At 38.4% G+C, this 19,279-nt stretch overlaps 2 protein-coding genes across 5 annotated transcripts; one reads left to right on the forward strand and one right to left on the reverse strand.

Moving 5' to 3' along the window:
- Positions 1 to 2,652, forward strand: LOC131310741 (uncharacterized). Of its 2 annotated transcripts, none has more exons than XM_058337921.1 (2): positions 1 to 277; positions 2,236 to 2,652. In XM_058337921.1, the coding sequence occupies exon 2, from the start codon at positions 2,248 to 2,250 to the stop codon at positions 2,446 to 2,448; it is 201 nt and encodes a 66-aa protein (XP_058193904.1). In that variant the 5' UTR covers positions 1 to 277; positions 2,236 to 2,247; the 3' UTR covers positions 2,449 to 2,652. The 2 variants fall into 2 exon arrangements, with proteins under 2 accessions (XP_058193904.1, XP_058193903.1); XM_058337920.1 differs by having other exon boundaries at positions 2 to 283.
- A 378-nt stretch (positions 2,653 to 3,030) lies between these two features.
- LOC131310734 (beta-galactosidase 17) lies at positions 3,031 to 18,085 on the reverse strand. 3 transcript variants are annotated; one of them, XR_009195294.1, is made up of 20 exons: positions 16,659 to 16,760; positions 15,998 to 16,102; positions 15,349 to 15,544; positions 14,307 to 14,395; positions 13,012 to 13,092; positions 11,729 to 11,823; positions 10,971 to 11,041; positions 10,247 to 10,337; positions 10,047 to 10,164; positions 9,870 to 9,965; positions 9,715 to 9,763; positions 8,134 to 8,321; positions 7,949 to 8,020; positions 7,667 to 7,816; positions 7,071 to 7,121; positions 5,735 to 5,903; positions 5,352 to 5,497; positions 5,191 to 5,256; positions 3,511 to 3,818; positions 3,031 to 3,452 (listed from the first exon to the last, which is right to left on the reverse strand). XR_009195294.1 is itself a non-coding variant. In XM_058337912.1 (19 exons), the coding sequence occupies exons 1-19, from the start codon at positions 17,903 to 17,905 to the stop codon at positions 3,714 to 3,716; spliced, it is 2,085 nt and encodes a 694-aa protein (XP_058193895.1). In that variant the 5' UTR covers positions 17,906 to 18,082; the 3' UTR covers positions 3,031 to 3,713. The 3 variants fall into 3 exon arrangements, 2 of the variants coding, with proteins under 2 accessions (XP_058193895.1, XP_058193896.1); XM_058337912.1 differs by lacking the exon at positions 16,659 to 16,760 and adding an exon at positions 17,759 to 18,082 and having other exon boundaries at positions 3,031 to 3,818; XM_058337913.1 differs by lacking the exons at positions 3,031 to 3,452; positions 3,511 to 3,818; positions 5,191 to 5,256; positions 16,659 to 16,760 and adding an exon at positions 17,759 to 18,085 and having other exon boundaries at positions 5,356 to 5,497; positions 5,735 to 5,916.
- Between the last annotated feature and the right edge of the window lie 1,194 nt (positions 18,086 to 19,279).

Here is a 19,279-nt window from a genome sequence, read left to right on the forward strand (position 1 = left end):
GCTCAAAACCTTACCCGGTTATGAGCAGGTCCTGGTCAAATCTCACCAAAGACGTGTCTGTCGACGGCGCATCTGCAACCCTCGGTTCTAGTTCCATTTGAGAAGGGGAAAGGGGAACACCTCTCTCGCTCTCCCTCGCTCTTTCCAAGGGAGTATTTTCTTTGCTATTCTACTATCAAGAGATAGGAGGTGAGATTTCTTCGTCCTAAAGATCTTATCACTAAAGAAGGCGCGTGCTCCGCCTTCAATTGGAATTTATCAACCTCCTCCGCTTGAGGTTGGTGTTTGATTTCTCCTTCTCTTTTCATGATTATATCTGGCAATCTGTTCTAATGTTGATTTACTTTCAATAATTCTTTGTTATTAGTACCAACGTGAACGTGATCTTTATCAAGCTGCAGGTGTTTTATGCCAATTTGGCTACATTTGTTTTTAACCCTGGAGGTTGTTTTTCGCATTGATGCCATTGATTTATATTGTCTAGGGTTCTGATTGCTACAATTGATTTAAACCAAAACTGCAGCTGGAAGGGAGGAAACCTCTGAACAAACAAAAAAAAAACCCTGTTTTTTGAAGCTGTGTCAACTGATAACACTATGGTTTTAAGAGGAGTATGAAGAAAGAAAAACCCTGCAATGTTTTTGGAAAATGTATGAGGTTCTGTACTCTTACAGCTTTCTAATTCTATGAAAAAACAAATATTTTCTTTCTAAAGTCCTCAACTTTTGCTTAATAATAGCATGTTGATGTTGATCTATGACTCGTGTGTGCGAGAGAGAGGGTTTCGTGATTCGTGAAAGAGAGTAAAATTTGCTCCCTCCTTTATGGAGATTACTGTCTGTCATAGTCTTCTTAGGGCACGTGTCTTGTAGCAGTTTATAGAATTATGTTGGATCGAACGGGTTCAGGTTGAGGGGGTGCGCCATTAGCCGAATGTCTTGTCAGAACTGACTGATTGCGGCATAGTTTGGCTGGTTGGATCAGTCACGTTGAACAGGTTAAAATGGGATTTGCTCACCCTTACGTTAGAGTCTTGTAGCCCGAATATGAAGCCATGGCAATTCATCTCAGTTGTGCGTGATGTGGCTGTTCTGGATGGAGCGCAACAAAAGGACCTTCCGAGCTATCCTATGTACAGGCTTAAGAGCTATTTTTGTTTGTTGGCTATCTTTTATGGTTCAATATGAGGTTGTTAGGCCTACCTGGGCCATTTGGTGGATAGTCTACGCTTATGAGTTATGACTTAGAGCAACTCCAATGGTTCTAGCTATTTTTTTGGCTACTAAAGTTGAATTTAGCTTGCTACCGTGTTTTTGTGTTTTTTGCCAGATTTAACTGAGCTACTCCAATGGTGCTAAAGCCAAATTTTGGCTAACTATTTCAACTGCCTTTGAACCACCATTTTTAACTGACTTATTAGTCACCAATTAACATTTCTAATTATCTCCGACATAATTCTGTTGGTGCTACGTACATTTTTGTCTACCTCTTCCTTCCTAATTTGTTGGTAATTACTTTACTATTCGCATCCTAAAAATAACAAGCATTTGCAGAACACGCAACAATGAGCATATAAAAGACAATTCTCAGAGGAGATTTTGACGACTATTCTTCTGATGAAGATGATGATTGTAGAAGCAAGATCCTTATTGTTTGTCGAGTACTTTGGCATTTTGTGTAGGTTATCACAGTTAGCCCTTTTTCTGTCAATGACATTCTTCGTGAAGAGAACCCTGTCCTATAATCTTACTAATAAAATTCCTAGCTCTCTTCCTTAGTGAGTAAAGATGTTTAATCAGAATCAGGAACCTTCTACCAACTGCCTCTCTGATTACACAACCTCTGTTCGGATGAGGTTGGTATTAAGGACGAATTCAGTTACTTTTTGGAGATTGGTAATTGAAGTTGCTGCTTGGCAGGGTTGATCTTTTTTCTTTTCATTTCTCAGCTTAGGCACAGTGCCAACACCAATGGATTGGAACTTAAGGCTCAGTTTAGTTTGGTTTGGTTTGTCTTGGTTATTTTTCAGCTTAGACACGGAAAATCATCCTTTCTCCTTTTTGGTTGTACATGAAGTTTATATAAAGCACTGGTTGTTGCTCAAGGGATGCTGCAGCATATCCCTGATTCCCTCACATTTTACAACTACATCTTCGACAAACTGACATTCTGTTTCGGGTTTAGAGTATAGATATGATGTTTACGCAATTCTAATGTACTATGCGCGGTTTCCAGGTACCATAAAACATGGAAGTAAAACCAACAGTTGCCCTGAGGGCAATGCTCGTTGGAGGTATAGCTGCATTTGCAAAGATCGCTGGTGCAATGAAGGCTGCTGGTGGTGTAAAGCTGGGTGCAGCTGCGGCTGCCATGACAGCTGCAGCGACTGCAGCTGTGTCAGGATCAAAACAGGATGAGAAGGACTCTTCTAAGCAATCTATGCAGTGAACTTTTCTTCTTTTTTTCCCCTATTTCGTTTTGAAAGATATAGGGAGTTAATAATACAAGCATGTTCCAGAGCTGGTTGATCCCAGTGAGCTTCTTGTTGTACTTTGGGTACATCGAAATGTAACCATAATTGTATTAGGATGTATAAGCAACTGAAAAATAGCAAGCCTGTAATTTAATTGTTATCCAAAGCTTTTTAAATTACTTTTGTTCATGGTTATATGCATAAATGCTACGGGCACAGACAGTATTGCATAAATCTAGGGCCATCCACTTCATGCATCGGACCATTCCGGACATGTGATCACTCCCATCTGTGTCCGTAACATTACTCAGGCTGCACGACAGTAACAAATCATTGGTTTTTCATGGAAGTTGAGCTTCCTTGGTCTTTACAGGGATTTTCTGCTATTGATTTATTCCTTTGTCAGTCGAGCAACTTTAACAGGTGTCCATCTAACAGTCATTACAAAAATTCGACAAGAGCTCGAAAATTTGCTTTGAGCTCATGAGTTATAACAGAAACTAGCAATCTGTTCTCTTATGGAATTTTGACAAGATGAGTCATTCATGCACCACTTCTTACAGGGAGAATGACTTCTTTAATGGAAAATCTCCATTTTGGACAATAGCCCATTAAGGGTCTTGAGATCTTGCAAATTACCAACATCCTGTTACAACTTACTACAGTGCAGCAAAGAAAGCAAACCGCACTTATTTTCCATGTAGCGATTGTTTTGACCTTCATTGTCAAAGAATCAATGGTATACAAGCTCTCTCTCTCTCTCTCTCTCTCTCTCTCTCTCTCTCTCTCTCTCTCTCTCCAAATTAGTGTTGCCTTTCGATGTGTGTGCTGTTCTGCTCTCTCTCTCTCTCTCTCTCTCTCTCTACAAATTTTTGTTGCCTTTCGATGTGTGTGCTGGTCTGGTGCCCTGCTCTGTCTACAGTTCTTCCCACTCATGTCCTCCACAAAAGACTCAGAAATAGCACACACAATACCCTCTCTCTCTTTTTAACGGCGAAAAAATTTCATTAATCTTCGAAAAAGATACAATACCCTACCCTACGTCACGCACTCCATATACCAATATGGTGGAAGATTTGTAGAAGCCAGAAGCGGAAGCTAATGAACATGGTGCTGAAACTCAAGCTCCAGCCAACTTGATCATCCTAGCTGGTTAATGCGCTCGTGCATCACACAGAAGAATCAATGTATTTTTTTTTTTTTTGAACAGCGAATTAATGTATGATTAGTATCAATGCTTTCAAAGCTGATGCACCTTTGAACTACTTGAACTGCACGTGAAGTCTGACTGATGAACAGAGGTAACCACAAGCTCCGGATTTGGGGACTCTAACTCTAGTATAACCTGAGATACCAACAAAGAAAATTAAATCAAATTGAAACACAAATGGAGTAGTAATCGCTACATCACTAGTAATCAGGATATCTGACAAACAATAAACCGGATACATGTTTTAGGTGTGGAGTGTGGACATACTCTGAAAATGTTTAAGCTTTATATTAAAGACCATTGAAGGAGCTCTATGCAAACTTGTACGGCAGTATCTAGATGGATTGAAATTTTCAGCAAATCCCGACCACATACATTTGTTTCTTATTCTCTCTTCCCATCTAGTAATCTAATCTATTTTCTTCTAGAAAAAGGAATATACATATATATATATATACACACACACATATATACACACACACACACACACTCCTGACCTAATCCTGACTGTATATTAGTCCAGATCAAGTCCACACCCTTACGGTCCGCACCCGTCCGCACCTCCCCTTTCCCGATTCAGAAAAAAACTGCTCAGATCAAGCCCTTCCCGGTCATTTTTTTTGCTGATTTCTCGCGGGTACCCTTAAAATCACGTTCTGAACACATTGAGCGGCTCAGATCATCGAAATTCAATCGGGAAATGTGAGAAATGGGGAGGTGCGGACCGGAGCTCCGGTCCACACCTCCTGACCTGATCCTGACTGTATATATATATATCTTATCTATTGTACTCCATCATGAGTCAAAGATACTCACTACTGGTAAATTTAGAGAGGATACAGAAATTAAAAACCAAAGGAATTCCCACTTGTTTTGGGGACATTCAAGAATCATATTGCAATTTTAATGTTTTAAAATGCACTAAAAGGGGATCCCCTAACTAACTCTACACTTGATTACTTTAAGGAAGTTAAATTGACAATAGCATACTGTTCATTTCAAACATAAATGCATGCCAGTACGGACTTCAGAAATAGAAAGCACATGTTGATATCTCAACCAGAGAAAATCATCTAGGATGATAGACATTCAAGGTACATGTGTAAGTATATTTTGTGATCCCAAAGACTACAATTCACACACAGATTATCCTCGAAAGTTTATGTATCGCACCTTGAACCTTCCATAAGTTAAAAATGTCAGAAGGGAGATTAAAAGTTGAAACACTCGAGTGACAGACCCCCGGACAAGTGAAAAACCCTTCCAATTTAAATGGAGATGAAAGAACTAATTCGAAGATCAAACACTGATCAGGCATAAGGCTGGATACGTATGTCATGATCCTAGTTTCAAGGAAGATATAGAACATTATTTTGGTATTTTTCTGTGCATCTCTCTCTCGATTGTCTCTCTTGATGTCTGCATTAGAGGTGCTAATAAACTTCATGTCCTTTTTTTACCAAGAGAATTAAGAAGTCAAGATCTTTCCAAGTAAAGTAATGCCTACCACAACATTTTGTCCATGTCGAAGGACTGGAGCCGGAACATAAAGGTTGCATTGTGGTCCAAATGACTGCAAAAAATAGCAATTTAAAGTTTATTTCGAACAAATGACAAAAGCCAAAGAAAACTGAGAAGGAAGAAACTAAAATTGAATTAGTATCTTACCGGCCAATATCTTCCAATATTAAAATCGTTTACAGATGCAATCCCTTTCCCCCAGCCCCTGAATGAGATGTATGTGTCCTTCAGTTGGCTCGTTTCATCAACTGTGAAATAACCAGCGTAGAAAGCTGGTTCTTTCTGCGAGTTGTCTGCACAAATGCATAGACAACATTGAAAGAGATCAAATGCTGATCACTGCAACATTTTATATCACTCTTCTTTATCATTGATTGAGTTGCAAATCAAGTAAACAATCAACAAACAGTGTTCAAAATATTAAAAAAGAAATGAATCAGGAATTTCAAAATTGGTAAAATGTTAGTCACTGGGTACTCTTCATAAATCTGCTTCTACGCAACCTATTAAGGAGAATTACGAAAACGTACCAAAGCTGTGTTTCAATTCTTTGTGGGCAGAAGACGTGATGATTTCAGAATAAGCAAGCTGAAAAATAGGATTGACTTTCTGCTTTCCATTTAAGTTCGAAAAAGGAACTGAGAACATTTTCCACCCATGTAGAGCTTTTCCAGATAGATAAACAGAAGACAAAATACCCTGTAAAAGAAAACTGGATAATTCATGATCTCAGCAATCTCCATTATACAGATTTCGGGAGAAATGAAAATTGTAGGTGCAATGTGTCAACAGCACTAAGGAACAGTAGCACATAATTACTGATGGAGACGATGCCCTATGACTGAGTGAGAAGGTATATGGGCCTAATTTGTTCATGTGGCATGCCACATCAATGCTTAGGTTTCCAAATGTCAGCCTATCAAGGTGACAAGTGCACTTAAACCCGGTTTGTTCGGCCGGGATAATAGTGAAGGGATTCATCATCCTATCTTATATGTATTGCCATCATACCAGTATCGACAAATAAATTATACCACATCTCCCTGGGTAATAAATCTCCTATTTTTTGTGTGACGATTTTTTAATCCTAACTGCAAAAGTTTCAACCAAACATCGGATATGTGGTTCCCTGGAGTCTGTAGTCCAATCCGATGATTCAAATATGGTAAAGAAATGAGCCTTAGGGTACACTGCTAAATGTGCTTTGGCACTCTACCCTCCATGGTTGATCAACTTAGCTGCTCAGAGGGACAATTTCAAAAAGGCACAGATGATCTGCTTGCCTCAATATGCTTGGATCTAAACCAGGTCAAGCTGTTCTCCAACCTCTTACATCTTCCTACTCAGGCCTTGCGATGTTGGGACGAACGATTCTAAACTGGAATCTCTCAAGTGCCTCAGGGTATCTCATGTCCAATGGCACCCTGATGCTCCCACTGCAACCTAGGTCAATACAAGAATCACTCATTTTGATATAGTAAAATGCTAACGTCACTTTGACACAGATGATAGATGTCACATGAATTATCACCTCGCACAGTACAGCTGAGATGATTGGCTAGCACAATGCCATGGCAAGTTGAAAGGAACTTTCCAACATATTGTAACCTCAGGGAATATGACATCCCTTTTTTAGCTAAGACAGGTCTACCAAGGTAGTATAACCAGCATAAAGGACTATAGCATGGCAAGGGATTCAGGAAGTCTTCTATTACATAACTAGGCACACCCATAGGGCCAAATCACCATAAACTTCTTGGAAACAACCAAGCATGACAAAAGCATGACCAGAACTATTTACGAGTGAAAGAGCTCACTCATGGACACCAGATATAAGAAGTATAAGAATTGGATAAGGGATTTTACCTTCCTGTCAAACATGAATTGCCCATAGTTTACCCGACCCATGTTTTCAACCTACAAGAGATCGGATAAGAATCTGATTAAAAACAAAGATAAACCATTTACTTTTTCATGTACCAAGTATGACAATTTTGATATTTTTAAGCGGCAAGGAGAAGCTTGTTGATAACCCCTTGCTGTGTTGCAAAGTCACTTTTCACTTGAACCTATTCAGTGACCTTTTAGCAAAGCCTAATGGATACTGCAACATCTATTGGAGTTATAAATGCCAGTCAAAGTTGAGTTTTCAGCTAGGGCTAGACATATTTTACTGTATTTCTCATTATACAATTACGATAAGCTTCCTAGTTACGCACAAAATAGAGAGAACAATAGGATCATATACATGTGATTGAGAATCCTAGTGCTTGTACGCGAGAGGCAGGGGGTGGTCCCATGTCGAATAGTTTCAAAATAATATACAAGTATGTTAGCATGAGGGCACCTTACCTCAATAGCTAGCATTTAAGGTTGAGGTTTGTAACATTGTCTGCCCATAATGATTGGCCCATCCCAAAGGCAATTTAATTATAAGCAAGAGTGAGAGACGAGCCAAATACCAGAACAAACAAGCTAGTGTTGGAATGGCAACCAGTATAAGGGAGACCAAGAGGTTTATTTGACCATCTCTCAATTGTACCGATGTACGTTGGTCGTTGAGCATCAACTTTAGAAGGGCATGAAATGAACACCTGAGCTCTGTCATGCACCTGTAATTGATAGAACAGCGCGGCTTTTACAAACTCTAAAGTCTATAGAACTACTGCAGCCCAAAGGATATTAATTTTAAAGAAATCACATCAAGATACACGTGACGTGTGTATGTGGAGGAAGGTTGGTACCTCTGGTATGGAAAGAATGCTACCATTGTTGCTTGCACGATATTCAGATACATATAACATGAGTCCAAACATCTGTGAGCAGAAAACACGCTCACTTTTAGCAGAGTACATAGTCACCACTTTGACCAGTACGAACTTCCACAGATGATGAACTTTACAAGAAACAGAGCATTAACATCATGTACCTGGCCCGCAGACTCCATTGAAATTGGACTTTCAGATTGAGCGACATGACTAGCACCTTTGATGTTCAGTGTATCAAAGAGGATTGAACTTTTCTGTAGCCGGATACGACCATATCCTGTCTTTTCATTATCAGAAGGAACAGAAGGAAGAGACGCTGCATGGTACTTCTTTATAACGCTATGCAGAGCTGCATGCAGTACCATATTCAAAAGTTGGAAGAGAATACGAAAAATACCATCATAAACAAATGCAGTTTAATATTGATACCCAAAAAACCATTAGTTGAAAGGAAAAACATGGTAGTTCAGCTGAACTTGTGGCCCTTGAGTTGAAATAGCACGGAAACATATGGTCAAGTATAGTTCAGCTGAACTTGTTGCCCTTGACAGCGAGAATGACAAAAGAACTAGGATCATAGAACCAATGTCAACAAATTTGAACGAGACTTGCTACCATAGCTGTGAAACATCATGACCTTAGAGCATCCACATTGTAATAAGCAAATTGGTATGGATAAGCAAACTTAACAACAATGCTAAAAAAATACCTCACATTGTAATAAGCAAAGTTACAAGTCTTTTAGCAAATAATCAAATTCCACCCATTCCATAATCAAACTTAACAACTTTTACCAATAACTAAAACTCAATAATCAAACCCACTAACCAAATTCAAAACTAAAAAACTAAAAAACACCACACATTAGAATCGTCTCATCGAGAAGAATAATTTGGTGTGGTCGGGTGCGTGATTAAAACTCGTATGTAATTGGATATAGGTGCATTGCGTATTGTGGGGTTTTTTTTTTATAGGGATGCAAAAATAACAATGTGGAAGTAAAGTTTGTTAAGTTTGATTATGAACAAAATGGATAATCAAATGCTGACGTGGCACATTTTGGTTATTGATTTTGATTATCCCCATTGCGGATGCTCTTAGCTAATAGGTAACAGGCTGCCTGTAGAACCACATGGATAATTGGAGTAAATGGTCAGACATTACGATGAAATCACAGTTTGTGGATCACTACAAAGAAGCCAGCTATATAAGCTTGTTGCATAGTAGCAATCAGTACAGACCTAGGTTAATCTCTCAGAATTTTTAGTTAGTTCAAGTTATGCTCTTTCAGCTCTTCCAAACACTATGCAAACACGGAAATGATCATCATCCTGGGGCTCCCCTTGTTGAACCATTACTTTTAGACAATAGCAGAGGCTGATCCGAAGCTTCTGCTAATGCAATCTCTGCTAGTAGTGACTATGCTTTGATACTTGAGTCTGGACAGTCATGGTCCTTCACTGAATATCCAATCACGTGAGCAAAGGATACTGAATTTCTCAATCAAACATCAACATAGCAAGTCTCCACACTTCGTCCTAAATTTATGTCGACCAACTTTGGAAGACATAATGATTAATGAGCGAAAACTTCACATAAGAAGCCAAGAAGCCATATACAACACCAGTAAATCTAAACGTACTTTCACTTTTAGATGACGGAGAGGCTTTCGTCCAAGATTCCAAAGTAACAATCAGTACAAGATAGCACCAAAGAGATTAAAAAAAAAAAACCCTCAATACCTTTGAACTTTGCATTGTCCACGTCACCAGATTCCTTAATAGGTGCATCCTGAAAGAAGGTATCGACTTAATGAGCATGAGGAATTGAATAAGTGGGATACTTAAGCTCCAAATTCAGCAAAGCAAGTTCAAATAACAAGGTCAATTTTCCTCACATAATCATAGGAAGTAAGATCAGGCTTGTAATCATACTCATTTGCACCAGTGTTAGCACCACTATAAAAACCAAAATTTGTCCCACCGTGTGCCATCTATAAAGTGGAAAAGCAAAAAGTGATATCAGTATCATGTTGATAACCACTCGCAGCCTGAAAATAATAAAATTAACATACATAGAGCACAGCAGATCCATTCCTTGACAAAATCTTTTCCAGGGCAGCTGCAGTAAAATCAGCATCTGTTTTTGCAATCTCCTCCCCCCAGTGAGTAAGCCAACCTGTATAAAACTCACTGAAATAACAAATGTAATGAGCAACATCAAACTGAACCGATCACACTGTAAGACTATTTGAGTACAAAATGAAATACCGACGCTGAAAGAGGAGGTGATTTGCCCGGGGCATTGAACTCCTTCTGCAACTTAAAGATAGGCCATGGATCATCCCCAGTCGTAAAGTCAACAGCTACAAATCACAAATTGAGATCAATAACTTATTAGGTTAGTTAACACAACTTCCTACGGAATCGTGGAAAAGGAAAACACATAAGTTGTTCCACAAGGAACATGACTAAATTTTCTGTTCTATTCCTTGTTAAGGGCATTTATGGCAATATATTAGCGCATTTTGTAAGTGCAAATAGTTAGAGTAGGCAACCCTAGGAATGAACCTCTCTCATTCATCTAAATCTCCTCTCTTTACTTTAAGGGCAGGTTGTTTCAGTATATAACGGAGATGGGATTGGGTGAGTTATCCATGAGATTTGACAATTGGAAAGGGTGGCAGAATAGTACACATTATCTCATGAAGGCGGTATAACTCCATCACATGGTGAAGGTGGGCTAGAGTGGGAAAGAATAACAATTAATTGATACAAACACTTATGGTATAATTATCACTGTCCAACCTGCTCCCAGCCAAGCATGGGAACTACAATACCCCCAGGATAGTCAACCTATGCCCTTTTATCCAGTCTGGCAACCAAATGTGGTTTAACATGGTATCAGAGCATGGATCCAAGGAAAAATAGCACAGAACCTCGTCATCAACACCTCATCAATGCGCCGCTATATCTAGCTTCTAGGGGGGGGAAATAACCAGAAAATACAGCATCTCCACGTATGGTTCCTTTCTCTAGAGCTTCCCTCGAGCCTCCATCTGTAGTATACCTGGACGATGGAAACCAAAACTATCTGGTCAAGAAAAAGACTGAAGATAAATGAATAGACAACATTGTCCTAAAAGATCACTTTAGTTTGGTCAATCTATGGAAGGAGAATTTATTCCCGCTATGTCATGGATCACAAAACTTAAAGAAAGACATAATTGGCATCATAAGGAGTAACCTCACTGGCATGCGCTACTTCATTGGTGTTTGTGCATCCAACAAAGTGTAACAACACAAAAGATAAGAGAGAACTCTGAAAAGAAAGGACTTGACACGAAAATGAGCTGAAAATTAGCTCAAGATAGCTAGGCATTAGCATACATAGGAGGTTCTAGAGCAAATCCATCACGACTCAAACTGCATATCTTTCACCCATGCATACAGAAACCATGAAGAGGAAAAGGAAAATGGAGACGTAAACTTTTATAGTAAGCAACAAGTTTCAGCCAAATGGTGAAAGATCATCAACACCCCCTCAGAAAATAAATATCTAAAGAAATTAACCACACAGGTGCACATACAACTTGCTCTGAACAAAGTACAAATGGAAAACTTATTCATGAATCCAAATAAAAGAAGAAGAATTTAATTAACAACCAATCAACATCAGAATCTTTGAGAACACCAGTACAGATGCCAGAAGTTAACTCAAATATTTGAGAAGTCTCGGGCAATAAAAACCACTTACAGAATTACTGCATCCCCAAGATGTCCCCGAGCTAATGTGACAAGATGATGAAGATAAACTTTGTCATTCCCATAGGAACCAAATTCATTTTCAATCTGTCATAACAAAGTCCATTGATTGGAACATCACTAAGTTGCAAGCTTGAAGGCATTAAGAAATCCCATGAAACAAGTTGAAGAAATGTAAACTTTGCAGGAATATCTCTTTTTTAATGGACCTTTAGAGTGCAAAACTTTTCAGTATTACATGTAGAATGTAGCAGTTTTTCCAGAGTCAAGATGCCTTGAAGGACATATCCCAGCCATAACCAACCTCAGCATAACTATGAGAACTCTATCAAGTTCAATACGCATGCCTAACAGTCAGCAATGTAACAGTTTATTGCACAATCTATATTATAAAGCAGAGAGAATTTTCAAAAAAATGTCTATACATACAAAGTAACATCCACGACCGTCCAATCATAATTTTAAGTTAACTTAATTATAGTCGTCAGATCCTTCCTTTTTCAAAAGATCTATAAAATATTCGCGTAATGAATCTAACCATCTCTCTCCTTACTTTTTAAATGTTGCCTTCAATGATAAAATAGGAAAACATCTCAAAATGGTAACTAACGCTATGTGTAAATTACACTTGTCGCGGAGATCAGTCGGTAGAGCAGGTAGTTTATTTGAGTTGAGACTATATTACTTTCTGACGTGCCATTAGGCACAGGCATCCAGTCCTTATAAATGTTGTCCAAACATTTTCGATTTGTTTTTATGGAATCAAGGGATGTCAAAGTACTTAGAGAAGGAAGCATCCACGGATAGAAGACCAGACCACCTCATCTTGATTTTCACTTTTCGATACAAATATTTCCCTTTCTTGGATTTTTCACAAGACAAGGAGGAAGCAGCCATTATTGCTCGGTTCCCTTAGCTATTGGTCGTGACCAGAATGGAGTATGGGCATTGCCGAATAGTTTGCACGTTTCTGTAAATGATATTAATCCTATTCAAGGTATATCACTATATCATATATGTTTTAGAATCTTTCCAATGATAGATCAAAAACTTCTTTAGGTACAAGAAGTCAAACAATACTAAAAAGGCAACAGCTGAACTCCATGGTTCCAATTAACCAAACTAAACTAAGCTTCAATGGTCCAAATCCAACCTAAATGGACACCCAACACAGCTCCAAATGTCTCTCCCAGACCCTCGTGGTCTAACGAGGTTTCGCCTTTAACGATTATTTAAAGTATCTAAAGGAAAGAAGAACAAGCAGCGAAACACTACCTGAACCATTATAATAGGGCCTCCGTTACCGTAAAGAAGAGGGGCTATCAGTGGAAGCAATACTCCCCACCACCTTTCAACCTGTAAAAGTTACATGCATGTCAAGTTCCACCATTACAGTTACTATCATAACAAAAAGGATAAAGGTCATAAATATAAGGCTGGTTTTGTTTTAGAGATAGGATTGAGGGGCATTGGACGTCCAGGAATGTTTGTCTTGGGACATCGAATCTTGGGAATATTTTCAACCTTACTCGCTTGGGAGTTGGGATAAGATAAGGAACATAATGAGGAATGCCCCATGTCCTTGTTGCCATCAGATTCCTTGCTATCCAAATCCCACTATCCATCTTATGTAGGAATTGCTAACACCTCCTCCCCTGGTGGATATTATTGTATCCGTCATATTGTTGGAAAGCTTAAAATGCATAGTTTGGACCCTTCCTAATAGCTTAAGCTTTTGGAGCAAGTAGTACTCTAACACGGTATGAGAGCACAGATTGGAGGAGGTCACAAATCTCTCCATTTAGGGTTTTTTTTTTTGCCCCATTTGACATGTTTCACTCTAACTAGGACGTTTGCATCATATGAATTGTTTGGTCCTTTTCTAATAGCTTAAGCTTTTTGGACATTTAGTGAACTCACACAAACACAGGATTAATTATGCAAACAGAAAAAAACTAGTATGACTTCTTTTTGGCAAGTAAAATGGTGAAACCCGAAAAATTTTATTCTAACCCATCCACTTTATGAGGTAAATTATGTGAGATAACTGGTTGCATAGAACCTTAAGAGCAATGTAACCACCAGCATTCCATCCTTTTCCTGGATACATAAACCTTTGGTAGCAGAGATTACAATTATTAGAGAATAGTGATCTGACACAATTCGTTTTCATACTTAGAAGTTGGAAATATCTAACGGTGCAACTGAATCTGTTCAGCCATCTTAACCCCTACTTTCATAGAAATGCACTTTCAAGAAAGGTGAAGTAGGAAAGGACTATTACTAGTGCTAAGCGCTGCCCACCGACAATATAGGGTTCTAGTAGGAATGGACAAAAAAAAAAAAAAAAAGATCCCAAACTACGCGCACAAAATGGCTACTTCAACCTTCAAAACAAGGATTCCAAAGCATAATTATCTGAGGTTCTAAAACAGAGCAAACAATGGCTTCTTTATTGAACAACACTAGCTATTGAAACTCGACCAGTCACATGAACTCAGTTACTTTTTTATACAACCTTCATATGCTAGGATATCTAACATATGAGTTTATACAAATGGAAAATGTACCAAGTCAAGGAAAGCAGAGTCTGATGATCTCAATCTGAGAGCTGGTTCAACGGCGAGTAACCATGGAGGAAATCCCCCCAAATCCCACTCTGCAAAAAACAGATGTTATTAATGGGGACAATTTAACTGAAAATTAGAGGAAATTCAAATAGTCACGAGTCATGAAAATTACAACCAAGAACTTTCAGTAGTGACAAGAGTTTACAAAAAGAAAGTTAACACAAAACAATGGAAAGTGTTCAGAAGATTGATACAAATATCATGCCAATCTGAATCACATCAGGGTATTTCACTTATTCAGAAGTGCCTATGAAATATAGCCACAGGTATGAGTCCAGGTGAACTTGAAAGGAAGAGAAGTGAAAAATATAACTTGGACAGTACAAGAATGCCAGTAGCAATGGCTTCAAGCAAAAAATACATATGCATAATACACATAAGTTATTTACAATGATGAGCTTCAAGTATAAGGGGAAAAAAAGAATGTCAGAGCCAAACTTCCAGGAAATTTCCCAGTTTTCTGTTATCAGCCTTCAAAACAGTGCCGATTGGAGTCGAAGTAAAGAGGAAGAGAATGAACGGAAGAAACTAAACGAAAAACGAAAGATGGAGACAATCATTTTGGTAGAAAATCCAAATGCATGGTGTTGCACCGTAAAGTTCAAACAAAGCTAATGCTTTCTTCAAGAGGAAGCAATGAGATTAAGAGTACATATTAAAGGCAGGGGAAATAAAGTAGTACGAAATATCACTATCATGCAAGTTTCTTGCCCGATTTTGTTGCCAGACAAACACACTACATAAACTCCCGTGGACTTCTAAAGTTTCACTATTGTAGAACAAACAACCTATCCACTCTTGGGCACTATGTCAAGATAATGTAGGCAAGGCATGAACGAAAAATCAAATACTCAGCCAATCTTGGCATTCTGGATTCAAGCTTCATGAGCTGAGTACAGGCTGGATGCGAAACATTGACAAATTTTGCAAATACCACAAAGCATTGTTTCAAATTCCTTGAACAACTGAAAGTTTGTCTTACCAGCACATATATAAGGTCCAGCTCGAAGCATAACTAGGAGATCCAGCTTCTGGCATAGCTTTAAAAAAGAAACTATATCTGCAATGCCCTCGAAATCAAGCTCCCCCCGACTTGGTTCGTGCAAATTCCAAGGAACATAAGTCTGAATAGTATTCAAACCAAATGCCTTTGCCCTCAACAGCCTATCTTCCCAGTACTTCAATCATCAAAAACAAAAACCAAATCAGAAAATCAAACCACAGATTCTCTCAAGCACAAAATATTTCCAACATAACAGTCGTTTTTCTATCAATTATCAAGATCTTGTTATGCATATTCTCTGCATACAGTTCTAGAAGGACATGTACTCTAAGGGACCCCCAAGACAAAAATATGTAGGTCCACCTTTGAGTATATATTGCAATGTTGGACGGCAAAGGCTAGGCTCGGCAGACTCTGTACCCAGAGTCCACCGATGGAAAAAAGGGGATCCCAGATTGACAGGACTAAACTGGGGTAGTAGAAATCCTGGATTTTTCCTTATTTGTATTGCGATTTACCTTGTTTTTGTCTATGCCTAGAATTATCCGAGAATACATCATGCTCGTCGTCAAACACACGATGCAATATATTATAACAAAAAGGTTTACAAAATACAAAAGGGAAGTACCTCAGGGAGGATCCGGAAATAATGCAAATCCCCACCAATAATTTGGACAGGCTTACCATCCTTCCAGAACATGTCATCGGCAATCCCAAACTGCCGAGCATTTACCTGATTCAACCAAACAATGCCATCCATTCAGGGACATACAAGACAAAAGATATCACAATTTTACTGAACTCTTTTTTGGAAGAAAAAGATAAGAGCTACTGTAGACCAGGAGATGCAGTAGTTAAGAGAGCGGATATGATAGCTTTGGATAGACCTAAATTGACATTAGATGCTGTTGAGCGCCAAGATATGAGTATAATGGGTTTGTGTGAACAAGTGGCCCTTGACAAAGCTCAATGGAGGAAAAGGATTCGTGTAGCCGACCCTAAGTGATTGGGACATAAGGCTCGGTTTGGTTTGGTTTGATTTGGTTTATTTCATTGCAAGACAATGATTAAGTCCTATCTCAGGAACATAACTTGATCAACAAAACAAAGACAAGGGAACTCATTCTGTCTGTGGTTCATGGATAAGGCAAGGGAATAAAAATAACTGCAAAGGAAATCACCATTCATTGTTCATATCCATGACAAAAATATTACAATAGCAGTATCATGGATTGTTTCATTCTAGACATCACTACTTCTTTTGGTTTTCTACATAATTATATATTAACCAGTCAAATGATAAGTAGAAACAAACTGTTTTCTTCTTCTATTTTGCTACAGATTCCAAATTCGGAACAACAGGTGAAGAACAAGCAAATATCACATGATTATCCAAAGTCAGGATTAGCAAAATAATCCAGGCATTTCAAAAATATACCTAGATCACAACTCAATTACACTGAGTCAAACAATGTGGTTCAGGATTGCAATGGTGACTGATCAACTTGAGAAATCAGAATTTATGACTTTCCAACTTGTCATCCGAGGATCAGAACATTCTTCATAATTTTTGCCTACTTAACATTTCAAAACAATTGTAGCCGGAAAAAAAACTAAAAAAAAGAAGAAGCAATTGTAGTAGAAAGAAACTGTTTTCCTCTTCTATTTGATACCGATTCCGACTTCGGAACAACTGGTGAAGAACAAGCAAAATAAACATGACAATCCGAACCCATTATGATTGATGAGTAAAATAATCTCTGAAGTTCAAAATATATCTAGATCACAACTCAATTACAGTGAGTCAAACAATGCAGTGCAGTATTACAATTGTGAAATAGTCAACTCGAGCAAATTCCACTTCTTCGAGCCCCAAACAATCAGAAAGCTTAATTTAACCTCCTAACCTTCCCTACTATCGCTGATCGGTCAAACAGCAACGGAGGATCATAAGTTCCTTCATTTTCACCTACTTAACATTTCAAAACAATTGCAGCAAATAAAACTAAAAAATATAACTTTTCGCAAAAGGAAACTGCTTTCCCGTCCTATTTTACCATCGATTCCAAATTCAGAACAGCAGGTGAAGAACAATAGTCCCTGAATTTTGAAAATACACTCAGATCACAACTCAATTATACTGAGTCAAACAATGTGGTCCAGAATTACAATTGTGAAATGGTTAGTCGAGAAAATTTCCACTTTCTTCGAGTGCCAAAAAATCAGAAAGCTTAATTCAACCTCGCATCCTTTTCCTACTTAACATTTCAACACAACTGTAGCTGAATAATCTAAACCGTATCAAGAGCTAACCAGAACTATAGAGATAACTACAATTGCAGTTCGCATAAATCATCGAAATAAGTTTCTAGAGAGAGAGATGGATTACTTTTTTGTGGCGGGAAGAGCGAGAGGAGGAAGAGAGAGAGGGCCCAGAGGGGAGGGGAGCGAAGACGGGGGCGAAGAAAGCTCCGAAGGCGAGTAGAGAGAGAAGGAAGAGGAAGATTTTTGGTGTGATACTTGGTTCCGCCGCCATGGTTGGGAATTTGGCGTCGGAGCTGATCAACGATGGGCCTCCTCCGCTGCTGTTACTACTGGCACTGGTAGTGGCGGTGCTCTTCTGTCCGGTTCTCACGTCAACCGTGTCGTATGACTCGTATCGAATCGGTTTTTTCCACCGTATGGTGTCGAATCGGTATTTTATGCCTCGCAATTGCCATTCAGACAAGAGGAATGAATTTCGGGTGCATTACGTTTAGAACCCTGAACTTTTATAAAAATCTCGTTTTCCCCCCAATGTATTTTCTTATATGCAGGTGGTACTAGTAAAATATTGAACTCTGCTAATCACACATACATCTGTGCACAGATTTTGTTGTGAGGTCCACTACAGGTTCCACACAAATAATTTGAGCCGTTTATTAGATGTAAAATATTTTTTCAAAGGTCCCCGTAAAAAATAAGCTCAATCTAATACATATAGGTGCTCGATCCAATTATCTAAATTTTCATTCAGATTTTCTAGTAATGAAAAATTAGATGATTAGATCAAGTATCTATAGGTATTGGATTGAGCTAATTTTTTACGGAAACCTTTGAAAAAATGTTTTACGTTTAATGAATGACTCGGATCGTTTGTGTGGGATCCGTGATGGGCCCCACAACAAAATCTATGTACAATCTATGCACAGATTATCTGTGTAGACAGATTTTATTGGTAAATATTTCGGGGGAAATAATTTTCACACTCTTTTTGTTTTTGTTTTTTGTTTTTGGATAACTGCACTCTTTTTTTGTTACTTTTAGTGAAATAATTACATAGAATTTTCACTAAATTCTATTTGCCAAGGATAAAAAGATTATGCGCACTCCCATTTTATGATTACAACAATTAAATGACCCAAGTATGACGGTAGTACAATGGGAGAAAATTAATTAGAGGTGTGTTGCCGAAATGACTTTTTATAACTTGAAATGTTGTGGTGGCATGGCTATAAAAATAAGTAGACCCATAGACGGATAAAGTGTTTAAGTTTTCATCTATAATCTAATTAAATGGAAGAACCTATCAAAATGAATTTCAATCACAAAACTTTCACCATGTACGGATAGTTCACTTTAAACTACTTTATCCACCAGAAAAGCTACGTGCACAGCATGCTGTGCACAGCAGCTGTGCACAGCGGCCGTTTTCTCCCGCCTCGGGTCGCACAAAGATGATCGGAGCCGCTCATTTTGTTCAAAATATGTTGTTTAAGGTCTCTGTAAAAAATAAGCTTCATTCGATATCGTTAAAGGCGTTAATAAAACACCCAAAATCACTTCAGAATTTAGGCTTAAATTCTGAAGTGATTTTGGGTGTTTTATTAACGCCTTTAACGATATCGAATGAAGCTTATTTTTTACAGAG

Source organism: Rhododendron vialii, chromosome 12a, assembly GCF_030253575.1.
Source record: "Rhododendron vialii isolate Sample 1 chromosome 12a, ASM3025357v1".
NCBI lineage: Eukaryota > Viridiplantae > Streptophyta > Magnoliopsida > Ericales > Ericaceae > Rhododendron > Rhododendron vialii.

What these genes read in the sequence shown, in the direction of transcription:
- LOC131310741 (XM_058337921.1), top strand. Translation starts at nt 2,248, where the DNA reads ATGGAAGTAAAACCAACAGTTGCCCTGAGGGCAATGCTCGTTGGAGGT.
- LOC131310734 (XM_058337912.1), bottom strand. Translation starts at nt 17,905, where the DNA reads ATGGCGGCGGAACCAAGTATCACACCAAAAATCTTCCTCTTCCTTCTC. An exon ending in AGAATTGAAACACAGCTTTG is followed by an intron (nt 5,498 to 5,734) that starts GTACGTTTTCGT and finishes GCATTTGTGCAG; the next exon opens with ACAACTCGCAGAAAGAACCA. An exon ending in GACATGGACAAAATGTTGTG is followed by an intron (nt 3,819 to 5,190) that starts GTAGGCATTACT and finishes TTGGTATCTCAG; the next exon opens with GTTATACTAGAGTTAGAGTC.